The sequence below is a fragment of the Spea bombifrons genome, chromosome 10 (assembly GCF_027358695.1).
Source record: "Spea bombifrons isolate aSpeBom1 chromosome 10, aSpeBom1.2.pri, whole genome shotgun sequence".
NCBI classification, from domain to species: Eukaryota; Metazoa; Chordata; class Amphibia; order Anura; family Pelobatidae; genus Spea; species Spea bombifrons.
In genome coordinates this window covers 28,988,050-29,010,827 of record NC_071096.1, presented here as the reverse complement: position 1 = coordinate 29,010,827, position 22,778 = coordinate 28,988,050, and the positions used below count along the sequence as shown (strand labels likewise).

Sequence of the window (22,778 nt, the reverse complement as noted above, 5' to 3'; positions counted from 1 at the left end):
ATGGAGATAACAGAAGGTTCCTTGGATCTGAACCCCCATCTACAATCTTCAATGTACCGAAGCCCTATCCGGCAAAGGGTGACATGGGTCGGGCTGATAAACCTTAGAGTTCATCCAATGTAGAGTAGGCACTCTGTAATCATGGACTCTCATTAGTATGAGGAATAGATTTATGGCCTGATGCTTAGCCAACCCACATTCTCTAATCAATTGATCGGTTTAAAGATGATAGACAATGGGGTCAACAATATTGAGAACCCTACCTAGAAACACTATGCTTCGTGGCTAGCTCAGAAGACGTATAAACCAGTAGGGTCCACAGTATGCATACTTGCCCTCTAAGGGATCCCTTTCCTACATAATGGAAGGTCTATCTTCATTAACCTTAACTTGTACACTTTGTTTAATAATTAGTTATTTGCTTTTGTAGTCTTGTACATGATAAAATGGATACAAAAAAATAAATCTATATTTACCTAAAATACATAAATAAAGAGATAGGAACACAGATTCGCACCATAGTTTGAAGATCTAACCCCTCCATCACCCAGTCCAAATTCCTCTAAACACTTGAAGTTTGCATGTTCTTCTCGGTCGTAAACCTTATTTATTTTTTATAGTTTTCATCCTTCGTATACATTAGGAAAGGGAACTGTATATGGGTCATCTCTTTGGGTGCCACTGCTACTATGATGATCCATTTAAGTTGTGGTCTTAACACCATAGCAACCAAGGGAATGGTCTAACTTTTTACACATCAAAAATAATTTATGATAAATATTCAAAAAATAAGCCATGCTTAAAATAAAATCATAAAAAATACTGCAATATTTTTTCCGTCTGTCGGTACCTTTGTGCCTTGCGTTTAAAAGTCACTAACCAAATCCATAATTTCATTTACAGTTCTACAGACTAAATAAAACCATGTGTCTGTTTGAAACACACCAACTCAATAGCAATCAGCCAATTAACAGGGAAGAAATAAGTTAATGGGGAGAAATAAATATGCAGGACGTTTAAAATACTTTTTCCCGTGTATTTTAACACAAATATATATTAGTTATTTTAATCTGTAAACACAGATTTATAGAACTGTACAATTTTGTTGATTTCGGGGGCAGATCCGCTTTAAGCATATATCGTAACGATCATTGTGCTTTTCTAATCTAACGTCGTAAACAAACATATTTCCGATAAGGCAGGGCCATTTATAATAATAAAAAAAGAAAAGTAAAAAAGAAAAGAAAAAGAAAACCAAAGCACTGCATTTAAAACAGCATTCACTCTCATTCAGGAAAGCGGCGTAGTTAATATACTAAGCCATGTATGACACATAAATAAGGATAATAAAGGATTGCGGGGAGCAAACAACTCCACTCGTTAACAGGGCCAGACTGCATTTTAAAAATATATATTTTTGTTTCCTATTCTGTTTTGTTAATTGCCAACTTAACGTGTTCGAAGAATGACCTGTGATGTGATCAGCGGCAATGCTAGTAGTGTGGACTCTTTTTTTTCGGCCTAACTATGTAACTATGTGTATAATGGAAAGGGATAAAGTGCAAATTATTCATTTTTTGCCGATATCCCTTTTTTTGTGCACCCTTTATAAAAAGCATCTTCAGGAACAGTTCAAGGTGAAACGAAGACAGTGCCGTTTGAAACTTTTTCACCACATTCGTAAACTGTCCCAAATTATTGCTGAATTCTGTAAATGATGCCCATGAAGAAAATGGCAAAAACTAAAAAGGCAGAAATGAAAACCACAATGTACTAAGAGGGTTCTGTGTTTCACTGCAAATATATTATTTATATACAGCTCTTATAGAGCAAAACTTTTTTTTTTTTTTGTCCGTTTCAGTTTTTGTTTTTTTTTTCCATAAAATTACCCCGGCCCGTCCCGAAACAAAATTTATAATGCCTTTTGCTGTAATCTTCTTACAGCACAATGTGTATTTTTTTTTTTTCCTTTCATTTTTTGATATTACATACAAGTTCAGAGATTCTGCGAGAATATTACATGCAAAACGTTTGTTAAACGCCATTTGCATTTTCAGAGCAAATACTGAAATGTTTGTGTCAGTTAAATCCTTGATGCACCCGCAACACACAATATTTACAGTTAAAATAACTGTAGGCGGGAGAGGGGTTCATGAGGGTTTCTAGTATAATTTAAGTGCAGGGTACGGTCATTTTCAGTCTTCCTCTGAAGACTCTGAGACTTCAGATGAAGATGATGAAGTGCTGTTCGATCCTGATGAAGGATCCACCTTCTCGGAACCTTCGTCAGTGCTGTGCTCGTTCTGAGAACCAAGCTCCTTTTCGGGCTTCTCTTCTCGATTGGGTTCAGAAGAAGGTTCTGTGGTGGTGGTGGTGTCCGGGGGTTGAGCCGTTACCGTTTCAGTACTAGCATTTGGTACATTGTAAACAGTGGGCTGGGGCACAGCTGGGATGTGGAGATTAAGGCCTGGAGTGAGAAGCATCCCTGGGTACAGTATGTTGGGTAACAGCAATGGGTTGATTGCTAAAGAGTTTGCGCTTAGTGCAGTTCCCGTGGACGTGGATGGGGGGCTGGAGTTCTGTCTGTGTTTGTCACCAGTAGGAGACACCGTCCTTTCTTTGCTTCTATCTGCTTCTTTGCCTTCACTTGAGGATTTTTTCTCGTTACCGTCGGCACTGGGTTCTGGAGACTTATTCAACAAATTTCCCAAGCCCAGAAGATTAGGCAACCCAGCCATGCTGGAGAGCAGCATAGGAAACATAGCGGCCATGTTTTTGGCATCTCCACCAGAAGCTGAGAGGCCAGCGGGTAAGCCTATCAACCCAGCTGTCAGCTGCAGGGACTGTAGGCTCTGGAGGTTCTGCTGAAGGGCTTGAAAGCTGGAGATGTCCATGCCTGGGATCAAACCATTGGCCAGTAGAGGATTCACACACACAGAATTGGCAGCCGATTTGGCTGCTGTTGCGGGTGCCTTGGTCATCTCACTCTTGGGCCTCCTCCCTCTCCTGCTCACCTCCTCTCTTACCACGGGTCCTGTGAGAATGCGGTCAAACATGCAATCTGGGAGAAAACCCTGGCAAAAAAAATAAATAAATCATACTTAGAAGACCACATTCGCAATCAAAATTTTAGAATTAGTCTTTCAACAATCATAGTAAAAACGAGACCTATGTGGTCCCTACAGAGATGCGACAGCGGATACCTTATGTAACAATGATAATTACAGCGACATCTGCTTTTACCAATTAAGCATCTTCGGCCATTACAGAAGTCAAAAACCATAAAATGAATGTGAAATACAGTAAAATATATATAAAAAAACAACCGAAAGGACATCAACTGCTTCAAAACATGTACAGCATGTCATACTTTAAGTATAGAAACTTTAAACTTTTACTTTGAAGAACTGATTCAAACCCTGTGATGTGAATCTTAAAACCTGCCCTTGAAGTCTGATAGTCTGATAAAATGTTAACTAGAGCCGAAGGTTTGTACTCACAGACTGTTTCACAACATCTCCCCATTCAGGTGCCACTCCATACTCTGGATTTCCCTTTAGGAACCTGCACAGATCCTTCAGCGGAGGCGCAAAAGCACCCCCCACCTATAAAAAAATGGATAAAAACAAATATATACATTACACATAGGGGAAGAATAACTTGAATCAATTGCTATGCAGGTAAAGCTCTGACGGAAGCTACTCACCTTGCGTGCATTCCTCCTGTTGATAAGCTGAACTCGCTCTTCTCCAGTAAGGCTGTTCACATCAAGTTTATTGGGGTTCCGGCAACGATGCCTTTTCTGCTTTGGCCGCCCATCATGGAGGGGCATTCTCTAATCACAATGAAAAAGGAAAGTATTCCTGCATTATTATTTACAGCCGGATCAGAGAGTGACTGCAGAGTTTACTGGCAAAAACCTCTATCGCATGTTTACTGCTGAACTATAATCCAACTACCCTTAGCACAATACGGTGAAATGCCATTTCCATGGTCATGTAATACCAGTGTATATAATATTATACATAAATCTGACAGATTTCTGTGATAAAAAAAGGTGTAACCACAATAATTCAATAAACAACAGTATCACTCACTGGGATAAAAGCACCAAGGTCTTCCACGTAGCCAGGGTGCTCCTTCAGCCATCCTTCGAGGTCTTTTCTCTTTGGGGCATCATCTCCTGCCAGTCTCGTGCCATCTTTTAGGTTTATCACAGGAACGGGGCTCTCTGCGTCCTGTGGCCCCTGAAGTTGTGGGCAGGGGAGATTCTGGGGGTAGGAAGCAGACTGAGGCAGCACAGGGTTCAAACATGGACTGACCTGGGGAAAAAACAGATGACATCAGAATGACCATATGGAGTCTGAGAGCAGAAATGTGGAGTTACTGCCACGTGGCACACAGTCAAAGTAATTTTGCTTATTTTAAGGATGTAAGCATACATTTGTTTTTCCATTCTATTGCCGAAGCTGGACTTACGTGGTTAAGCCCTTTATTACTATTCATAAAAAGAATATCAACACCCTCCACATTCTTCCTCCTGCCGCGTCTCTTCTTGACTACTGGCTGCGTGTCTGGTAATACGCCATTGGCATTAGCCGTTGGTGGCTGTAGCTGATTGGAGGTACCTAGACAGATCAGAAAATGGTCAAATTAATCAAACTGCAGCGGAACTGGAGAATCTGGTCTTTGCTTAAGTTAGTAAAGTTCTTGTGTAATAATGCCCTAGGGCGGTGAGGTATGTTTGCATGACATATTCTCCATTTACCTGATACTGTTGTTGATTTGGGGAAATGGAACAAACTGGTTTCAGACGCATTCTGGAGATCCTGCAGCCGAGCCAAATACTGCTGTTGACTCAGCCGTCCTTCATTATCCAACGGTCGCTTTTGAGGAATTCCCTGCTTCTGGAAAGTCAATTTTAGGCCTCCTTCCTGTTAAGTGAAACAAAGTTTGTCATTTAGCAAGTAAGTCCCCGTGCTTAAGAGAACAAACACCGCATAAAGCAGATTAGACCCTTTGGCGGCTCAAAGCTTCACATCAGACACCAATGACCAAGCGCAAAGATGGGAATTGAAAGATTGCCAACTTATGGGCTCAAAACGAAACCATTCCAAAATGCTCTCTAGAAAAAAAGTAAAAAAATAATCTATATATTCTATCAAAAAACAAGTCAAGTTAACCTAAAGGTTAAAGGAATGTTTATGGCGTATCATCTGATGAAAAACAAAACCACTAACCTATAATCTTTCCCACTACAATGGTAACTAAACTTTTTAATGTAGAGCCATTAAACTATTTCTCGATAATTAAACTTCCTTGAAAAAGCCATTTATTTTATAAAAGCAGTTATTGCTTACTTTCCGGGTAAAAAGCTCATAAACATAAAATAAATATGCTTTAAAAGGCTATAGCATGGGGAAATGCAACATATTACCAACTCCAGCAATGCATGCCAAGAGGGAAAAAAAAAGCAAGCCAAGTACATAAGGAAAAAAAACATACAGGATTCAAAACTTTAGTCCTGCTTTGTAAAAGATGCAAGAAAAAGGCAGTTATGAGCAGCACAAAACCGTGAGCTCTGGCTATAAACATATACAGATTGCAGGGTCAAGCATAACCAGCAGCTAACTGGCCACAAAATGGCAAGATTTGGAAAAAAAACAAAACCCCAAAACACGCAAGTGGTTAAATAGTAAGAGAGCAGGCAGCCAATTGAAAATATGAGCATGCTGCACACAGCAATCAGGTCCCAGGGCAAGAAAATAAATAAAACATACGTCATTGATTTTCACGGTAAACTCCTTTTCTGGTACATGCTTCTTCACCTTTGACAGCTGGGGCGAATGGCCGAGCTCGTCCTTGATGCTGACGAGCGGCGCTGTCTGTGGGACAGGCTCGCTGTAATCGATGGCAGCTCCTGGGCTATCCATGAGCTTAGTGGTGTAGAAGGAGGCCACGCTGCTGCCATCGTAGCTTCTTCTAGATGTTGGCCACTTGCCTTTCAATACAGCCTGGCAAATACTGTCAAGCCTGTTGATCATCACACGATCCTGTAGGAAAGAACGGAAAATTCTGGTGACCGCCCGGGAATGCTGTAGAACAGTAATTATACTTTTGGTCAGTGGGGTAAACACTGGGTAGTACATGGGTGGCTGCACATGTAATCCTGTGCATGATGATCTTAAACAGAATGGGAAGAAATACTTCCTCAACTCTCTGAATATAAGACGCCCAAGGGAAAGGGGCGACATAAAAAATCTGATTACCTTTTATTTATTGGCATCACTTACGTACTGGTGTGATAATGCAACCTCACAATTCATTCTATATACACTATGATTACCTTAGGCCAATGGGGAGCTGCAAATATGAAGCCCCCTTGGACAAGATAATTGGAATGGTGGGTCCCATTATCCATCTGAAAGCTATCCTGAGTTTCATCTTGTATAGTGCTTATAGAGGCCACGCTTTCTTCATCATAAGCTTTCACATGAGGCACGCGGTCTGTTAGAACAGAAAACTTGGATTAGTAAAGCACTATTCCATACAATGATCCAAAAAAAAAGTACTTTAAGAAGTAATCTAGCTTAAACATTAAAATATATTTACTTTAAGTGTCTAAATCATGAAGAGTGAATCTTTTTTTGCAATATGAAAGGAAACTAAGGAATATTTTTAACTCACCACCTTTCTGTTCTTCTTCATCACTGTCACTGTCCTCTGATGAAGATGAGGAAGAAGAAGAGGAGGAAGACGAGGATGATGATGATGAACAAGAGGAGGAGGATGAGGAGGAAGAGCTTGATCCTGAGCGAGAGCAAGACGAGGACGACGAGGAAGAAGATGAGGAAGATCTGGACGAACATGATGATCTGTTAGAGTCGGAATCAGAATCAGAGCTGGATGCTGAGCCTCGCTTGCTTATCCTTTGTTTCTTGGAAGTCAGGTTAGGGGTGAGAGGTTCAGTCCTTGCTGCCACCATTCTTCTGTCTGTTTCTGACTTAACAGCTGGTTTGTGTTCTCCTCCATGAGTTAATGGACCATTGACAGGACTTGAAGGCTCTGCTTTTGTTTTTGCCTTGTTCTGCTCTGAAAGTGCATAGTCTACCTCTGGTAAGGAGTTGTCCTCATTGACCATCTCACTTTTTATTTTGACCTCATCACTTGTGCTCGCTTTAAGTTCTTGCATCCGTGGCTGAGGAGTGTGAGGAGATGCAGACAATGTTATCTGGCTAGGCACAGCTACAAGTGGAATAGAAGAGGTCCCTTTGCTCTGGTTGTAATTCTTCTGGGAAGCCATGAAGGACAGTTCTGGGTCACGCATAATGTGGTAGTCTGTCCTGCTTACACCATGCTTTGCAGCTCCGATTAATAGATCTCGGTCATGGGTGCCACACTCCCACCACACAGGCAAATCTGGATTCGGCTGGCATAACTTCAAGCACTCAAACAGCTGTGGGTGGCGAAGAGCCTGTTCCCGTACCTTTCGAAGGAGTTCAATGCGGTACAACGTTCTTGAAGCTCTCTCCTCTGTGATTGGTTGAATCGAGATGGTTGAATCTACATAATCTGAAAAACAAAATAGACACCAACATCAGTAACTGCTTCTCACATTTCTTGGCAAATGCCCACAAACACAACCCAAAGCCTATATAACATTACATACCGTCCTTAGTGGGCAGTCGACACACCCTCCGGCACATTGCCATGAAAGCATAAAGATATTTTTCCAGACTCTCATCTGTCTTCTTATGAAGTCTAGCCATAGCACGGAATTTGGTCCAGTCAAACTGCCCTCTTCCCGGATCAAATACCACTCCAAATGTAGACACCACTCGGTAAAAATCAGCCTCTTCTCTTCTAGTCCACCTAAGAATAAATATATGTTGAAAATCCTAATAAAAAACATCCTAAAAAAAGGTACTGATGTTACACAATGTAATGAGAGAAGGGACTACATCTGATTGCCCCAAATTATCCACTATATGCAGCCTTCATAACACCTTCCATTCCTGGTAGCCACACACGGCAATGCAACCAGAAGAAAGCAGGATACACATCATATATATATACCGAGCATAACAATGCCGAAGAGCAGAGTTACAAAGAAGAGTTATACCAACCTTTGCTGTCGTTCGATCTTGGCAGCCATTTTTGGATTCAGGGAGGCATCTTCGTAAGGTGCTTGATTCACTATCGTGTGAACCGGGAACATCGGTGGGACCTGCTGTACCTGCCTAATCTTTGTCGATCTCTGGAATGCTGTTATGAGCCGGCGGAGGCGTGTGGTCAGCGCGGACTGTGTCGGCCAGTAGGTCTTGTCCCCTTCTGTGGCCTGTCCATCTGCACAAAACACAAGAGCCGCTCATGAAAGAGTTTTGCTTATTGCAGCCCTACCTCACCAAAAAGATGGTTCGGTATATTTAAAGGGATCCTGCATACTGTGTGATCATATACAGACCCCCTTGCTAACGCAAGACTACAAATAAAATATTCAACAAATGAAAGAGCAGCTTGTTCATTAATACAGGGAGTTCAGACATGCCACACAGGACTAGCTATTGTATCATATCGTACTCAGCTATACAAATAAGCTTGTCCGAGATCTCTAATATACGTTTCACAATAGGACTATACTTTTTATATTTAAATATTTAAAAATGTTCCAAGCAAGCTTCTGTCAATGATCTGCCAAAGAACAAAATGGTTTTCTTTACCTCCATCTGTTATAACAAGGTCACCGGGAGATGAAGCGTCATCCTACGTAGGAGGAAACAGACTGTCAGGAACCACAGCAATGACTTGACAGGTAAAGCAGTGTTTACCTGCAGTGCGATAAATGTACTTCTACACAGCTGCTTAAAATAAGTCCCCTCGAATACTAACATATGTTTATTAGTTATTTTAATATTTTTTGTAACTCCATCACTTGCTACAGCAGTTGGATCTACTTTGAGGTTTGCAGGCTGAGCCTTTTAAGACAGAGGTGTAACATGTATTTAGAGTTATAACAGTAGAATACATCTTTACCTCTATGTCATCCTTAAATAATGCAGGAGCTGGTTTATACTCCGGATCTTCAATATCACTGGAGGGAGAGAAGGCCGTTAGCGTGGAATGCCTCACTGAACATGACTATTTGCCCCTAAAAACAAACAACCCCACTATGCCCAGTTAAAGTCTAGAACGTACCCATCCATGTAATCGTTAGCCCTCTGCTCCGCAGCCACTGCCTTCTCATCTGGTTTGCCGACTCGCTCAAGGAAGCAGAGGGCTGGATCTGCCCGGACTGTGTTGTATTTCTCATACCCTGATAAGAGAGGTAAACATTTGTTTTTGTTTTTTTAAAGTACACATCACAGAAAATGACCCAATACAGCTATCCGCCACCGGTTTACCACTCATACCAATAATTCTGTACCGAGCTAGACCACAATGACGCTGCTAATAATATGGTTTTAAATCCTTTTGCCCATTACCCAGAGATCTTCTATGTGAAACGTTACTTACCGTGCTTATATACACCCATGAGAAGAGATTTGTCCGCATCGGCATCCCACCAGTCTGCAGGTAATTCGGAATGATCCGGCTCGGGAACCCACAGGTCAATTTCACTGAAATTGTCACATCACGGGACAAAATGATTAACGGAATTATTGCAAAAAACTAAGTGCTATAAAAATCTAATACATCTTAAACTAATACTGCTTAAAAGTACTTCAATACGGCTTTAAGAGAATCTTTATAGGTCACTTGCTGTTATTAAAAAGGTAGAAAGTATACATAATGTACCTGCAATCGACTCCATCAATGACCTTCTGGCAGTGAATACCAATTACTTCTTGCTTGAGATAATACAGCATTCGCACCCTCAGTAACACCCTAAAAAAAACAGAAGGGAAACAAGTTATATTCGGTTGCGTTTAACTCAGCAAAACCAAACGTATTCCCTAGTTTGAACTCATGGATAATTTTAATGTTCAGTGTACCTGAGTCCAAGAATATGAGGGACCATTCTCCAAAATGAAATATTAGAATATATCTTCAGGTGCTAATGCTTAAAAATTAAGCACTATGTATTATTCCTTTAAGAGGGACTAAGATAACTCTTCCTAAAGATTTAGTTTTTCATCGCACCCACAACGATTCTAAATTTAGCAGGCAAAGGTGTACTTTGACATGCCGATGCATTTGCATTCTGTGCAAGCTATACACATTCAGTAAACATATCTTAATATATTGAAGACAGTATGTATTTCTTACTTATTGCAGTGGTGTTTCAAGTGCTTTTTGTAGCCTTCGTCTTGCAGGAGGTGTTCAGGATTGTATTTCCGGAGCCAGTCTGCTTTGTGGATATCAAAAGTGCTTGTCTGGTTCTTTATCTTTTTCCCTTTTCTTCCCCGTGGTACAGGTGCTGATAGACCTAAAAAAATCCAAAAAAACAGAATATCAGGAAATCGCTTAAAAATGACATCGATAATAGTGGATTTTAAGTACTTAGATTGTAAATACCCAAGTGATTCTGTAGCTCCCTTGTCTGCCCATCCTCTGTTGGAGTGATTAGATCCCAGATGAAACTCTTTATCTTCTCATCTCCTCTGTAGTGCACAAGGCAATAAGCCAGGAGAGCTCTGCAAATGATCTCGACATCCTGCTCATTCAGCTGCCTTTTGAAACGACCGTGGGATAATATATCTCTCCATCTTCCCCACCTGAGCAGATAACACGCATCATATCAAAACAATTGAAACACACGTTTAACCTAGACAGAAATTCATCACGGACAAAAGGGCGGACATTTACCCGTAGACAAGCAGGTTCTTCTCGACTCTGAAACACTCTGTCCTGCCGTAGCCAGTGGCGCGGTCGTATGGTCTACGTAACTTGGGCTTGTCGTCACCTTCGCTCTCAACTTCTGATAACTCTGCTAACTCGTCTTTGGTAGCACTAAAGGGTCGAGTCTGCTTCCTGATCCTCGGTGTGTCAATTACTAGACTGTTCTGTAATGGTCATAAAGCAGGTAATCTCATTACTGTGACAACTAGAACCTGCTTCTAACATGACCTTGTCCAGACAGGCTACCAATGTACAGTATAAGAATGCATTACTGGCTGTTCTCACACACTACTATGGAATAAGATAACATTTTAAATTGACTGTTCTCACATCGCCATCATAGACCCTCTAAACTACTTATATTTAAATGTACGTTGGAGGAAACATACCCGTCCACTCATAGAGTCAATATCAATTTCAGCTTTTTTTGCCCATTTCTGCCAGAAGTTAGGATCATCCAAAGAGATATCTGTCCTGTTGCCCGAAGCCACAAAGCTTGCCTGTTTAACGACAAATAATTACTTTTTACATCATGCAAACAAATTAATCGTACCCACAACACCTATCCTTTCTGTTATGGAGTATTCAAAGCAGATCCATCACCTACAAAGCCTTTAACAGCATTAAATTAATACAAAATGTAAATGTTTTCTTTACATGTTATAGGCTACTTTACCCAAGGGACTCAGAGTAATTGGTGGCAAAACATGCACAACTAATCAATCCCTCCTCTCCTTGGTTTAGGGATGTCCATGGTACTCCTCTGAGCAAGACACACCTTAGCAAACGTTGACCCTCTTCCTTCTGACTCAATGGTTATGGTCTTAGTTCTCCTCTGCAGAATCTGGTCAATATCTTCTTCACAGAACTTTGAGCCTTCGTCTTCTTCGTCCATGATAGCCCCGTAGGCTCCTCGCCTTAGAAGATCTTCAATCTCTTTCTTGGATAGTTGCTGAATCTGTCGAAAGATTAAAAAAATCGGTTAGTCTGCTCCTCATTAACACCACACAGGACAGATCCCTCCCCACGTATCAAGATATATTTGCTTCTATAGAGTGCTCATACACAGATTTCTTAAGTGTAAATTTAAGAAATGAGCAAAAAAGGATTGGCATTAGAGAACATGTGGGGGGTTCGAGAGAAGGGAGATGCTGGAGGAGAAGAAATCATAAAAATGAGAGGTAGAGACCATAAAGTACCAAGATTGATTCTCAAAACTAATGCAGTACGGTAAAACATGTGGTTAGTATAAATACCAGGGACTAATGACAGCCTAATTTATTGCTGGAGCCACACTTAATAAGCATGTTTGAAAGAGCAAGACACTTACACCACCAACACTGTTCTCTCGACCGCTCATGCTCTGCAGGACAGCTTTGTCCAGTCCCAGTTTCAGACTAGCGCGGTCAAACATCTCCCGCTCATAAGAATTTCTTGTTATTAACCTGTAAACCTTCACAGCCTTGTTCTGGCCTATCCTGTGGCAACGGGCCTGAGCCTGCAGAGAGAAAAAATTATAAAAAGGTTTTGTACCGTGTTAGCCGTTGAGAAAACAGGAGAAAAGTATAGTTAAAATGATACCATTTATTGGCTAACTGAGAGTTTGATTGCGAGCTTTCGAGACCAAGTTGTTAGGTCCCTTCCTCAGGCATTAATGAAGCTAACACAGACTTATCTAAATACAAAAGCACAATTCACACATTAACAAAGACATTAGATAAACACAGAGGTATTGGGGAATTTGTTCAGCAGTAAATTAGTTGGACTAGTAGAGATCCAATGGACAGATACGGTTCAATCAAAGCATCGTTGGTCAGTTCACTCCCTGGTTAGAGGGGCCATAAAACCATTAGACATATGCCAGATCCATGAAGATGTCAAATGTTCCCAGGAATAAGTTGTTTGTAGTGAATTCGAATTGTGGGAGGATTAATGGTTGGTGATGTTATAATGGGAGATGAATTCTCTGTCTCTGTTGAGGCCAGTAATTAGGGTATTAAAACGGTATATTAGTTTGATCTCCCATATCTTTCTCTCCCTCTGAAACGCTAATTTTTGCATCAGGCACGCTTCCATAATGACGATCGCGGTAAATCACGCGGAGACGGAATTCCCGTGGCTGGGGGATTCCGAAACACAGATATGGGGAAGACAGCTTACCTGGAGATCATTTTGGGGGTTCCAGTCTGAATCAAAAATGATGCAAGTGTCAGCGGCTGTCAGGTTAATCCCGAGGCCTCCTGCCCGAGTACAGAGAAGGAACACAAAGCGGTCCGAGTCCGGTTTACTGAAACGATCGATGGCTGCTTGGCGTAGATTCCCGCGGACTCGCCCATCAATCCGTTCATACAAGTACCTTGTGTAACGGTGAAACCAAGGCGTATGAACAATTACGCATACAAACATGTCACGTTCTAACCTAGTTAATGCCAGCAGAGGCGGTATTAAAGAGTATGTGTAGGTCTGACCATACACACCCTGATGCCCAGGCTGTGCAGAGATTGATGTGTGCCAGAATGATTTATGGACGACACATTTCTTTTATCTCAAAGCCTTGCAGTTTACTCAGTTAATCAGGCATAAAATGTACATTTCAGCAGATTTCAATCTCTAGACCACGGGCATTTTGCCATCTAGTACCATAGTAACATACTCTCTGTACTAATCAGATAAGAACAAAAGCAGGCAACAAAACCAACTCAATGCGATCACACAGGCAAGAAAACTACAAAAAAAAGCCAACTTTATCCTGCGGAACAGACATTGATTTATCAGGTATAAGGCATGATCTGTTCTGAGTGCACCTTCCTTTGAAACCACTGCATCTCATTCATAATACTTCACACCCGACGTTCAGTAACTCCAGTCTTTACCTTTTGTGCATCAGATAATCCTCCAGGATGTCCAAGCAACGCACCATCTGGGAAAAGATCAGCACCTTGTGACCTCCCGCCTTCATTTTCGGCAGGAGTTTGTCTATGAGGACCAGCTTCCCGGCAGACTGAATCATGGCCTGGAGGTAAAAATCTGGAGCCATCGGATTGTGGGTTTCTCGAAACTCCCCGAGAATCTTCTCTTCAGCACCTGGAACATTTGGTCATTACTGTGCAGGGCCGGTTAACAATATTCCATAGGGCTAATAGTTACTGTTGAGCATAGCACCAACAAAAAATGACTATTATTAACATGTGGTCTTCAGTTGAACAGGATACCATTTATGGGGCCTATTTAGGAGTCATTAAGTATACTCCATTGATGGAATTAGAATAGGATACAGCACATTCTATCCCTTTAGGGGGCCTTGCACCTTGAAGGCTTATGCGACACACACATGTTCTAAGCTTAGATTGGTTTGTGCTGAGCCAACGTTCCAAAGCATGAGATCATTAGTTCCACAAGCATCTCAGTTTTACGTCTAGTGACGAGGGCCATTATCATGGTGGAATAACAGTAAAATAATTCCACATTACTAGGTTAATAAAATCACATCCGGGGCGGGGGGTCTTAAGAGTTGTATCAAGCATGATAAATGAATGCTGATCGACTAAAATGATTTTAATTGCAGATCAGTTACCTTTAATCAGATATGGATGGTTGCAGCATTTTCGAAGCTCCATCATAGTGTTAACCAAATTTGGCACATTGGCTTGCCCTGCGCCCTTGGACAAGAAGGCAAAGTTCTTCTCCAGGATGGCTCTATAGTATTTCTTTTGGATATTGGTCAGCTCCACCTCGATGATGGTCTCTTCTTTAGGAGCCAGCTTCTTCTCCACATCTTCCTTCAGCCGTCGGAGCATCATCGGCTTCAGAATGGCCTGAAGTTTCTGGACCTGGAAGGAGCACCCCAAACAAAAGTAGAGGATGTGCTCAAGCAAAGGAACCACCAAGGGCAACATTATGGCTTTGTCGAATGAAACAAAATCCATGTTCATACCTGTTCTTCTGTCTTCAGGTCTCCAAACTCCTGCATAAACGTGGTCTCCGAGGGAAACCTCAGCGGCTCTAGGAAATGCAGGAGGCTGAAGAGCTCCTCCACTGTGTTTTGCAGAGGTGTCCCTGTCAGCAGCACTTTGTGTTCCTGTTGAGAATAAGAAGGAGCACTTCAAGGCCTCTGGAAACATCCCAGTCTGCAGCCAACCATCTATCACAGGCGGATTCCCACTGTCAGATCCGGAGCCTTTTCAGCTGCACAACACAGACTACGCTGCCAAGCATCATAACTTAAAATGTCAGGACTCTGTCAAGGAATATCTAACGAAGGGCTCATTTCCAAGCATGTGATACGGTAAGAGCATGCATTTCACCTACTTTGCAAAAATAGTCCCGTATTTAGGACTCCTACACATACACACAAACACTTAATGCACACTAATCATCCTATAAATACACCAGATACACATAAATAACTTAAAAGCAGTGTTCACATCTGTCAAACTGAGCTTGTAACACATTTCCGGTTCTAATTATGTGGCCTTCACTAATAAAAACTTGTCAATATATTAGAATACTATAAACTATCCACGCTGACATGATCAGATCCAAACACAATAACGGGGAGTCAGAATGCATTAAAGAATAGCAAACATTTAAAAATGTACACCATAAAACATATGACCAAGTACTACTGAGTGGCCATCAGGACCTATCAAAATTTTGTCATATGCAATTAAAGCCCCCACTAGTTAGGCACTTACCAGATTCATGAGCTTAAGTCCCTCTAGCAGCTTGCAGTTCTTGTTCTTCAGCCTGTGCGCCTCATCAATTATCACACAGCGCCATTCAATAGCATTAAGCTCCGGGCAGCCTCCCAAAATCATCTCAAAGGTGGTGATGATGGCATGGAACTTGTAGGCACCCCGTACGATGCGGCCCTGTGAAGGCATGAAGAGTCCCAATTGACACACTGCCACAGATTCAGAGATTTGCTGATGGATCAACCCTTATATCAGACCAATGGTTTCCACTACGGTAATTTATATCCTCTTCATCATCAGCACCTACTCATAATCACTACATTTCCTAAACATTACTCATGAGAGAGACCATGTTCCATGAAACAGAACTCAGACAGACATTAAGTATAAAACTTATCTGGTGTTCTGAGATAAGTACATCTGATAATGAAAATACCTGGGAGTCCCTGAAATACATCTCATATTGCTGGATCATTTGCCGGCTGATCATACTGCCGTGGTACACAACCACATTGAGGTCTGTCCACGTGCGAAACTCCCGTTCCCAGTTGGTGATTGTGGAGAGCGGAGCAATGATGAGAAAGGGTCCTTTGATCCCAGTTAGGAGGATTTCATGCAGGAATGTGATACTCTGGATAGTTTTTCCAAGACCCATCTCATCTGCTAAAATGCAGTTTCTCCTATAAGACAGAAAGCATAGTAAGCAAAGACATTATGTCAAATGTGCCTACCCCAAGATTCTAGATGTGGACTCCTACTAGACTATTAGTCTACTTTTGCAGTACCTTAGAACAAACCCCTAAACCAGGCTGTTGCTCTGCTGAGGCCAATATCCTTTCACCAATCTGAAGCCCAAATACTAATAGCTAATGCCAAGTAGTTTACTACTCCCATTTAACAAACAAAGACACACAAACATGGTATTACTACCGGTACACCCAAAACCATAAGAAAAGTGGCCAATTTCTAGAGATCTTACCTATTGTACCAGTTGAATAGCAGCCAATTGAGTCCTTCCAGTTGATACTCTCGGAGCTGGTTACCCGTTTTATATTCTCTCGAGTGATTGATCTTCTTCCAAGTGTTTGTGGGTGGTCGTTCCTATCGAGACAATAACAGACTATTGTATAGCAGTTTGAACAATGAGACTAGAAGATGACTTATTTCATCAGCAGAGCACATTATGGTACTCTTGCAAAGACGCTAAAAATGTAATGCTAGCTGGCAGCGAACCCAACTTGGGTTTTGAATGCCTACCATTCTGCGGGTATCCGGTCGCACTGCCTGCAGCTGTTCAAACTCCTCAATTTTTGTTTGGTCGACATCCTCTTTCAGTTCCCATGTGCTGTCTTCGTATGGCAAGGAGCACCACTTCACTAGATAATAAATAATGGGCTGAAGAGGGATAAAACACAAGATCAGATTATCGATTTGACTCATGGTGCACAAAGATAGGTACCAACACATTGAAACCTCAGATTATCACAAACATTTTGGGCTTTCTCCATCATATATCTTCAGTTCTGCTTCAGTCGTTAAACATGGCTTCTCCAACTACGTGATGGTCACTAAATGCAGCTTTTTGACATTTCTACCAAACTTCAGCTGGCTCAACAAGATATCTTGTTTTATCTCTCAGGTTTGACTTGGCAGAGCAGCCCAGTCCCTTCTGGCAGGGGAAACTCGCCAACAATTGTAAGAATGCTACAATTTCATCTCCCACACACAAGAAAGGTACCATAGAAAAGATATTTCACTTACTTCCCCAGTGTCTTTATCTTCACAAAAGGAAACTTCTAGTACTCGATCTACTTCCACATAGTCTGGATTAAACATTTCTTCTTCCATCTGCAGATCAATTCGGTTCAGGATAAATGAGTTAGGTAGAGTAACTGGACTCTTACAGGAAAGGACCCAAGAAGCATAAGCTTATTTTAAACACAGGTTTGTGAATCCCAAATAAAACAAGACAAACACCTTAACTTACATCAGCAAAAAAGTGCGCCCGTTGTGCCTGTCTGATCTTGAAGCGTTTTATTTTTTGCTGGATCCTTTTATCCTTCAACAGCTGCTGTTCGGTGGCCCATTCACAGTGTAAGTAGGAACTAAAGGGAAAAAGGAAACAGAATGAAATCGAAGAAGAACCAAGCTATACAGTATGATCTGCTCCGATGTTCCCAACTACATAGATTAGGAAGGAAATATCCATGGACTTCTAAAACCTATTGCTAGTTAGAAACCTGCTTGTTGCGTTCTGATCCATCCAACAAGGTGGCCCCATCCTGCCTACAATTCTGCTATGCAACGCACATAAATGATTTATTACCACATAAACTAAACGGAATGGGCCATAAAGAAACCCAGAAATTGAAGAAAATGAAGCTAGAAAGTCCACAGATAAAAATCCAAGATGACAATGAAGTGGAAATAAAGCGATTTTGTTATACTCACTAATTTTTGTACTTGACGTAAAATTCTTCCAATTCGACAAACATCCCAGATGCCGTCTGAAACATGGAGAAATTAAATCACAATCTAAAGTTACTTACACAAATAGACAAACATGTCATCTGATTGTTCCCTACCTCTTTCTTAACTATTCTCGAGGATAAAATTTTATCCACGATGGCTGCATCTTCTTCACTCGGGTTTTCCTAAGGAAAAAAAAAAGAAAAAAGGTATTTGGTTGCATCTACTCTCCTGCCTCGGTTATTCATTAATGAAAAAAAACAAGGATATCGAACACATCTGCTCTAAACTGTACTAGAACATTATTGCCCCTTAAAGCAGGTCATGGCTACGCAACAACTATGATCCCAAGGACTGACTTACCACAAACAGCTGGAGCGGCTGCTCTGCTGGCAGGGATGGTGTGCTCTTCTTGGGTTTAACATTGGCCTTCGGCTCCTCTTCAGACTGCTTACCTTCCCCCTCCTCTGCATACTTTTTCCTCTTTACTTGGCGGTTGGATCTTCGCTTCTGTGGAAAAAGATCCACAAGTTTCAAGACAACTGGCTTCCCACGTCGGCTGAAGCCCGTGACAGAGGGCCTTCCAACCCATTGTACGAGAAGACTACTGAAGGTCGTGATATAACCCTCACTGCTTGGAGCTTCTACGTCATTATTTCAACTTATAAGTTATAGCCAATCATTGGAACTCCAGTTGTGGTGGTGTCAATGTCCATAGCACACAGAATGCTAACACTTTCCTACGGCCAGTTAATAATCTTGTTTATTTCTGTCCCATTAAAATTCAAAAGAAGATAAAATGAGAGCAATGCTACCTTATATATATAACTAAGCACATAGCTTGAGTGATTTTTGGCCCAACAAGCACCCACAGCAGCGTTGTGCCAACAGAAAGCTTGTCCCATTGTGCTCGGTAACTACTGGCCCCACCTGTTCCACCTCTGATCTACAGAAAGCCTTCATCCTCCTGCTGGCATGGAGCGTTTAGATCAGAGGTGTTTTATTGGAAGCGAGCATGGGTTTGTACCAAAAAGGAATGAAAAAGGGCTTTGATGCCGCTCTTTAGCAGTTATAATGACGTTTCAATTGCTTTATTTGCTAAATCATGGAAAGGTTCTCTATAAGAAAGCTTCAAGGGAGCTTTTCCCTCTTAACTTTCCTTAGAAGACAAGGGCATGCATTCTGCGGCTCTATTTTAAAGCTGACCCTAAATAATAGGTTATTGTACGTGTTGGAAGACTGAGACAAGCCTCCGCAATTAGCTTTTTATCCTTTAAAACTGCCAGGATAGATACAGAGGCGAAAGAGTGATACCCAGCGTGGCACTCGGCCCGACTGATGGCGGTGAATGAACGCACAATACAAGAGACCAAAGGAAAAGAGATTGAGAGCAACGAGAAAACCAGAGGAACTGCGTGAGAAATTGATTTTACATCTTCAAACACTCAGCTATGCAACCCACCTGAGGATCGTCTTTTAATCCTCGCGGAGCCCCTTCTGCATCAGACACGTCATCTGAAGATTCAATCTTCCTCTTTTGCTTCGGGCCCAGCGTAATAATGAGTTTACTGTAGGAACAGAGGATGCATTAAACGCACTATACCTCAACAACACACACGATATATTTTGCACTCATGGCAAAAGTTGCTGGTTTGGGGAAACAAATGAGTTCCCCCCTTCACGCCCAACCTAAATGTAAAATGACCATCGCTCTTCCCTTTGTGATTTATCTACTCAATGTACATTCCGGATGCTGCGGTCTTTTAGAGTATGAACCTAGGACTGTGGTGGGGCAGGTGAAGCAAATGGATGGGTGAGAAGTCAAGGAAAGAAAGGGCTACTTATTATTTCTGTAGAAGAGGAGATAGCATGAAGGTTTAAAGACGGGAGGAGTGGAGAGAAAGCTCTCATACGGTAACAGACATATAGCTACTCCGACCAGCAGCGAGATATGACGAATGAGGCAGATATTCCTATTAGCTCATGGATACTGGCCTTGACATCACTCCAGCGAGTTATTCAGCGAGTCACGGCACAGATGAGCTTGCAGGCGCTGGATTCTACATTTCTGGCTGTGTGGGTAGAGCTCCGGAAAGCACATCATCTCTCCCTGTGTAATGATTACAATGGAGGAAAAAGCAGCACGTTCACGTCAAGTGAAGACCATGTGCTGGCGGTGAGCAGTGACAACTTGGCGTTGACTTTGCTCCTACTTCCATTTGCTTCACCAGACTCTAGGACAGGGGAGGTCAAGAGCTATGAGCCCGGCTGCTGCTGAACAACTGTACAAGTGCCATGATTGCAATCCAGCCCTTTAGCCACTGATTTCTAGGTAACGCGTATACGTTAAGTGGCCCTCCAGCCCTTTGGACAGCATCCTTTGTCTGATTTTAGCCTCCCCTTTATAATGGAATCAATAGGCTATTCTAATAAATTATTTCCTAAGAATAAAGTGGTCAAGTATGGCGCGACAAGTCTATGTAAGAGAGCCGGTCTAGAGAGGATTATCCCACAGAATTCCATATAACCATTTCCCGTCCGCATCCCTGAGGTCATAAATAACAGATTGCCCTACCCTAACCAACCCTGTAGATACACATAATTAGGATGGCCTGTACTAAAAGGGACACTACGGCCTCCTGAGAAATCAATCATCTGCCATCTCAAGTTGGATTGTGGAAGGGGCTAAAGTCTCCATCTTCAGGAAGCCTGAAAGGTCCAAAATGTGTTTAGAATCTTTTCTGTAAATCTTAATTACAATATTAAACACTGTAAGGGGTTTTTGTCTCAAATACCAGAAGTATGAACAATCTCAATGATTAATTTCTCTGATTATGCAGCTGGACATAAAGATGAGATAGGACTTAATTACCAAGAGTCTTCACCACCCCTTTAATCGCAGGAACCTTAACAATCCGTGTAAGGTAACGCATTTGTATAAATGTTATATGCCTTTATTGGTAAAAGGCTGGTTAAATTACAGGCTACATACCGTGATCCTTTAGCAAAAGACCTTATTAACAGCTGAAGATCTATGCTCAGCTCACGCGAGCTACACAAGTCATACCGTTCTGTGACAGTTTGGAAAAGCTAACCAAACGGCACCAAAGAGCTTCTCATCCTACAGAAAAGCCAGACGGCTAAGAAGATAATCACAGGCAGCAGCCATGGAGAACCCTAAGAAAATCAGAGAAAGCTGTCCTCGCGAACACTCGGCCCATACTGCAGATCTGATAATTACGAGCTAGACATGGCATAGGATGAGCTTCCCCGCGTACAAATTGCTCTGCAGCTCGGGCTTTTTATATCAAAGCAGAGAAGCGACCTTTATTGCGTAGTCAAAGCAATTAGTTTACATCAAAGCAGAGCTTTGACACTGCGGGCACCTAAACTCCTCGGCTCCTCCACCCTTCCTTGAAGGTATTATCAATCTGATGTCTACTCATCGGCCGAGAAGAGGCAGAACAGCGCTTAACGTTCGATTTATTCGCCTTCTGCCAGAGAGGTCTTTTTTAACAGGATTATCCTCATTGTCCATTTTACTCTAATAATATCATTAACAAAATTCAGGGAAGGTGATCTGTCTGTCCAAGGACTTTAAATCTAAGGGGTACTTGCCTCTTTTTTTCCTTTTTTTATGTTAAAATAAATAATATATTTTATGTTTCAATATCTCTATATTTGATTCAGCATGAGAATCAGTGTTATGGTAACTGGTTTAGTGACCAAAGTGACCATGGTGCTATATAACCTTCTACAACAATACATATTAATGCAATATAATAATATAATACAACAACTGCAGCTTGCTCATGATCTATTAAAGTCTAGAGATGCCTACAGCACTGCCTTGTATTTCCATAAATAAGATATGTATTATACACACTAAGTTAATGTCATCGCCATCATAAAATGCTAAGCATGTGTTTTGTTAAACAGAATATTGACATTTTACCAATTCCTCATTAATCCTTTTATGAATCCCAGCCAGCAAATTATAATCTTTCTGCTAGATAAAGGTACGTTTCCAGCACCATAACTGAGGCCCTCGTAGATGGAGCATGGTGTGCATCGCAACACATGGGTAGCGACCTACTCCTCCACATAAAAAGGTCTCCTGCATCTGTCAAAGTTTATTGCTAGACATGCGAGTTCATATAGATACAATCTTTCCTAAAAAATAAAGTCCATGTTCCACGCATCTGTGAATAAGAAGTATTATGGACGCTCACACCTTGTTCTGCGGCAAGAATATTCTGTAACACGTTCTAGTATCTCTCTGATCGGGGGTACAGAAAGGTACTTTCTCTAGGTGGTGTTGAACTACAAATCCCATGGTGCTCTGCAAGGCTGATGCCAAACAGCTGGGAAAGGGCCAAGTGGCATCAATACTTGGTAACTGATACAGAACAAAGACGATGCACACGTTAACCACGGAAATCAATTTGTTGTTTTCATATGCACTAAAAAAAAAAAAAACCCAACCCAAAGTGGGAGAAAACACCACTTGTTAATATTCAAAGATAACTGGAAGTCTGTGTTCATGGATTTTGGCTGCTAAAAGCTAATAATAATCTTTGACGCACCATATGGTGGATATTCATTCCATCTGTAATAAGAGATTCCATGATCGGCACTACATATCAAGCCTCCGCTGCTGAAACGACATAACCCGACACCCAACCGACCTCCTTCCCGATGGGCTGTTCATTCCTATGCACCTGTGACGTGCTTTGGAACGGGAAATACGACGCGGGAGGAGTTTTAAAAGAAGTG

The 22,778-nt window shown here is 41.6% G+C and overlaps 1 protein-coding gene across 4 annotated transcripts in view; it reads right to left on the bottom strand.

Moving 5' to 3' along the window:
- Window positions 1-1,782: 1,782 nt before the first annotated feature.
- CHD9 (chromodomain helicase DNA binding protein 9) overlaps window positions 1,783-22,778 on the bottom strand; it is a 42,285-nt gene continuing 21,289 nt past the window's right edge. For 2 of the 4 annotated variants that reach the window (XM_053448468.1, XM_053448471.1), the window contains 36 exons: window positions 19,465-19,570; window positions 18,366-18,512; window positions 18,119-18,187; window positions 17,985-18,040; window positions 17,521-17,638; window positions 17,295-17,381; window positions 16,791-16,928; window positions 16,513-16,634; window positions 15,970-16,213; window positions 15,534-15,710; window positions 14,774-14,917; window positions 14,414-14,669; window positions 13,713-13,923; window positions 13,000-13,195; window positions 12,170-12,337; window positions 11,618-11,797; window positions 11,229-11,339; window positions 10,807-11,003; window positions 10,516-10,715; window positions 10,267-10,426; window positions 9,796-9,885; window positions 9,514-9,617; window positions 9,196-9,313; window positions 9,034-9,091; window positions 8,721-8,763; window positions 8,127-8,346; window positions 7,670-7,872; window positions 6,688-7,572; window positions 6,347-6,507; window positions 5,781-6,053; window positions 4,769-4,934; window positions 4,480-4,628; window positions 4,098-4,322; window positions 3,707-3,835; window positions 3,501-3,605; window positions 1,783-3,074 (listed from right to left, as the gene is read on the bottom strand). In XM_053448468.1, the coding sequence (XP_053304443.1) occupies window positions 2,196-3,074; window positions 3,501-3,605; window positions 3,707-3,835; window positions 4,098-4,322; window positions 4,480-4,628; window positions 4,769-4,934; window positions 5,781-6,053; window positions 6,347-6,507; window positions 6,688-7,572; window positions 7,670-7,872; window positions 8,127-8,346; window positions 8,721-8,763; window positions 9,034-9,091; window positions 9,196-9,313; window positions 9,514-9,617; window positions 9,796-9,885; window positions 10,267-10,426; window positions 10,516-10,715; window positions 10,807-11,003; window positions 11,229-11,339; window positions 11,618-11,797; window positions 12,170-12,337; window positions 13,000-13,195; window positions 13,713-13,923; window positions 14,414-14,669; window positions 14,774-14,917; window positions 15,534-15,710; window positions 15,970-16,213; window positions 16,513-16,634; window positions 16,791-16,928; window positions 17,295-17,381; window positions 17,521-17,638; window positions 17,985-18,040; window positions 18,119-18,187; window positions 18,366-18,512; window positions 19,465-19,570 (6,895 nt within the window). In that variant the 3' untranslated portion in view covers window positions 1,783-2,195. The remainder of the gene's footprint in view (window positions 3,075-3,500; window positions 3,606-3,706; window positions 3,836-4,097; window positions 4,323-4,479; window positions 4,629-4,768; window positions 4,935-5,780; window positions 6,054-6,346; window positions 6,508-6,687; window positions 7,573-7,669; window positions 7,873-8,126; window positions 8,347-8,720; window positions 8,764-9,033; window positions 9,092-9,195; window positions 9,314-9,513; window positions 9,618-9,795; window positions 9,886-10,266; window positions 10,427-10,515; window positions 10,716-10,806; window positions 11,004-11,228; window positions 11,340-11,617; window positions 11,798-12,169; window positions 12,338-12,999; window positions 13,196-13,712; window positions 13,924-14,413; window positions 14,670-14,773; window positions 14,918-15,533; window positions 15,711-15,969; window positions 16,214-16,512; window positions 16,635-16,790; window positions 16,929-17,294; window positions 17,382-17,520; window positions 17,639-17,984; window positions 18,041-18,118; window positions 18,188-18,365; window positions 18,513-19,464; window positions 19,571-22,778) is intronic. The other 2 variants (XM_053448469.1, XM_053448472.1) reach the window with 1 other exon arrangement.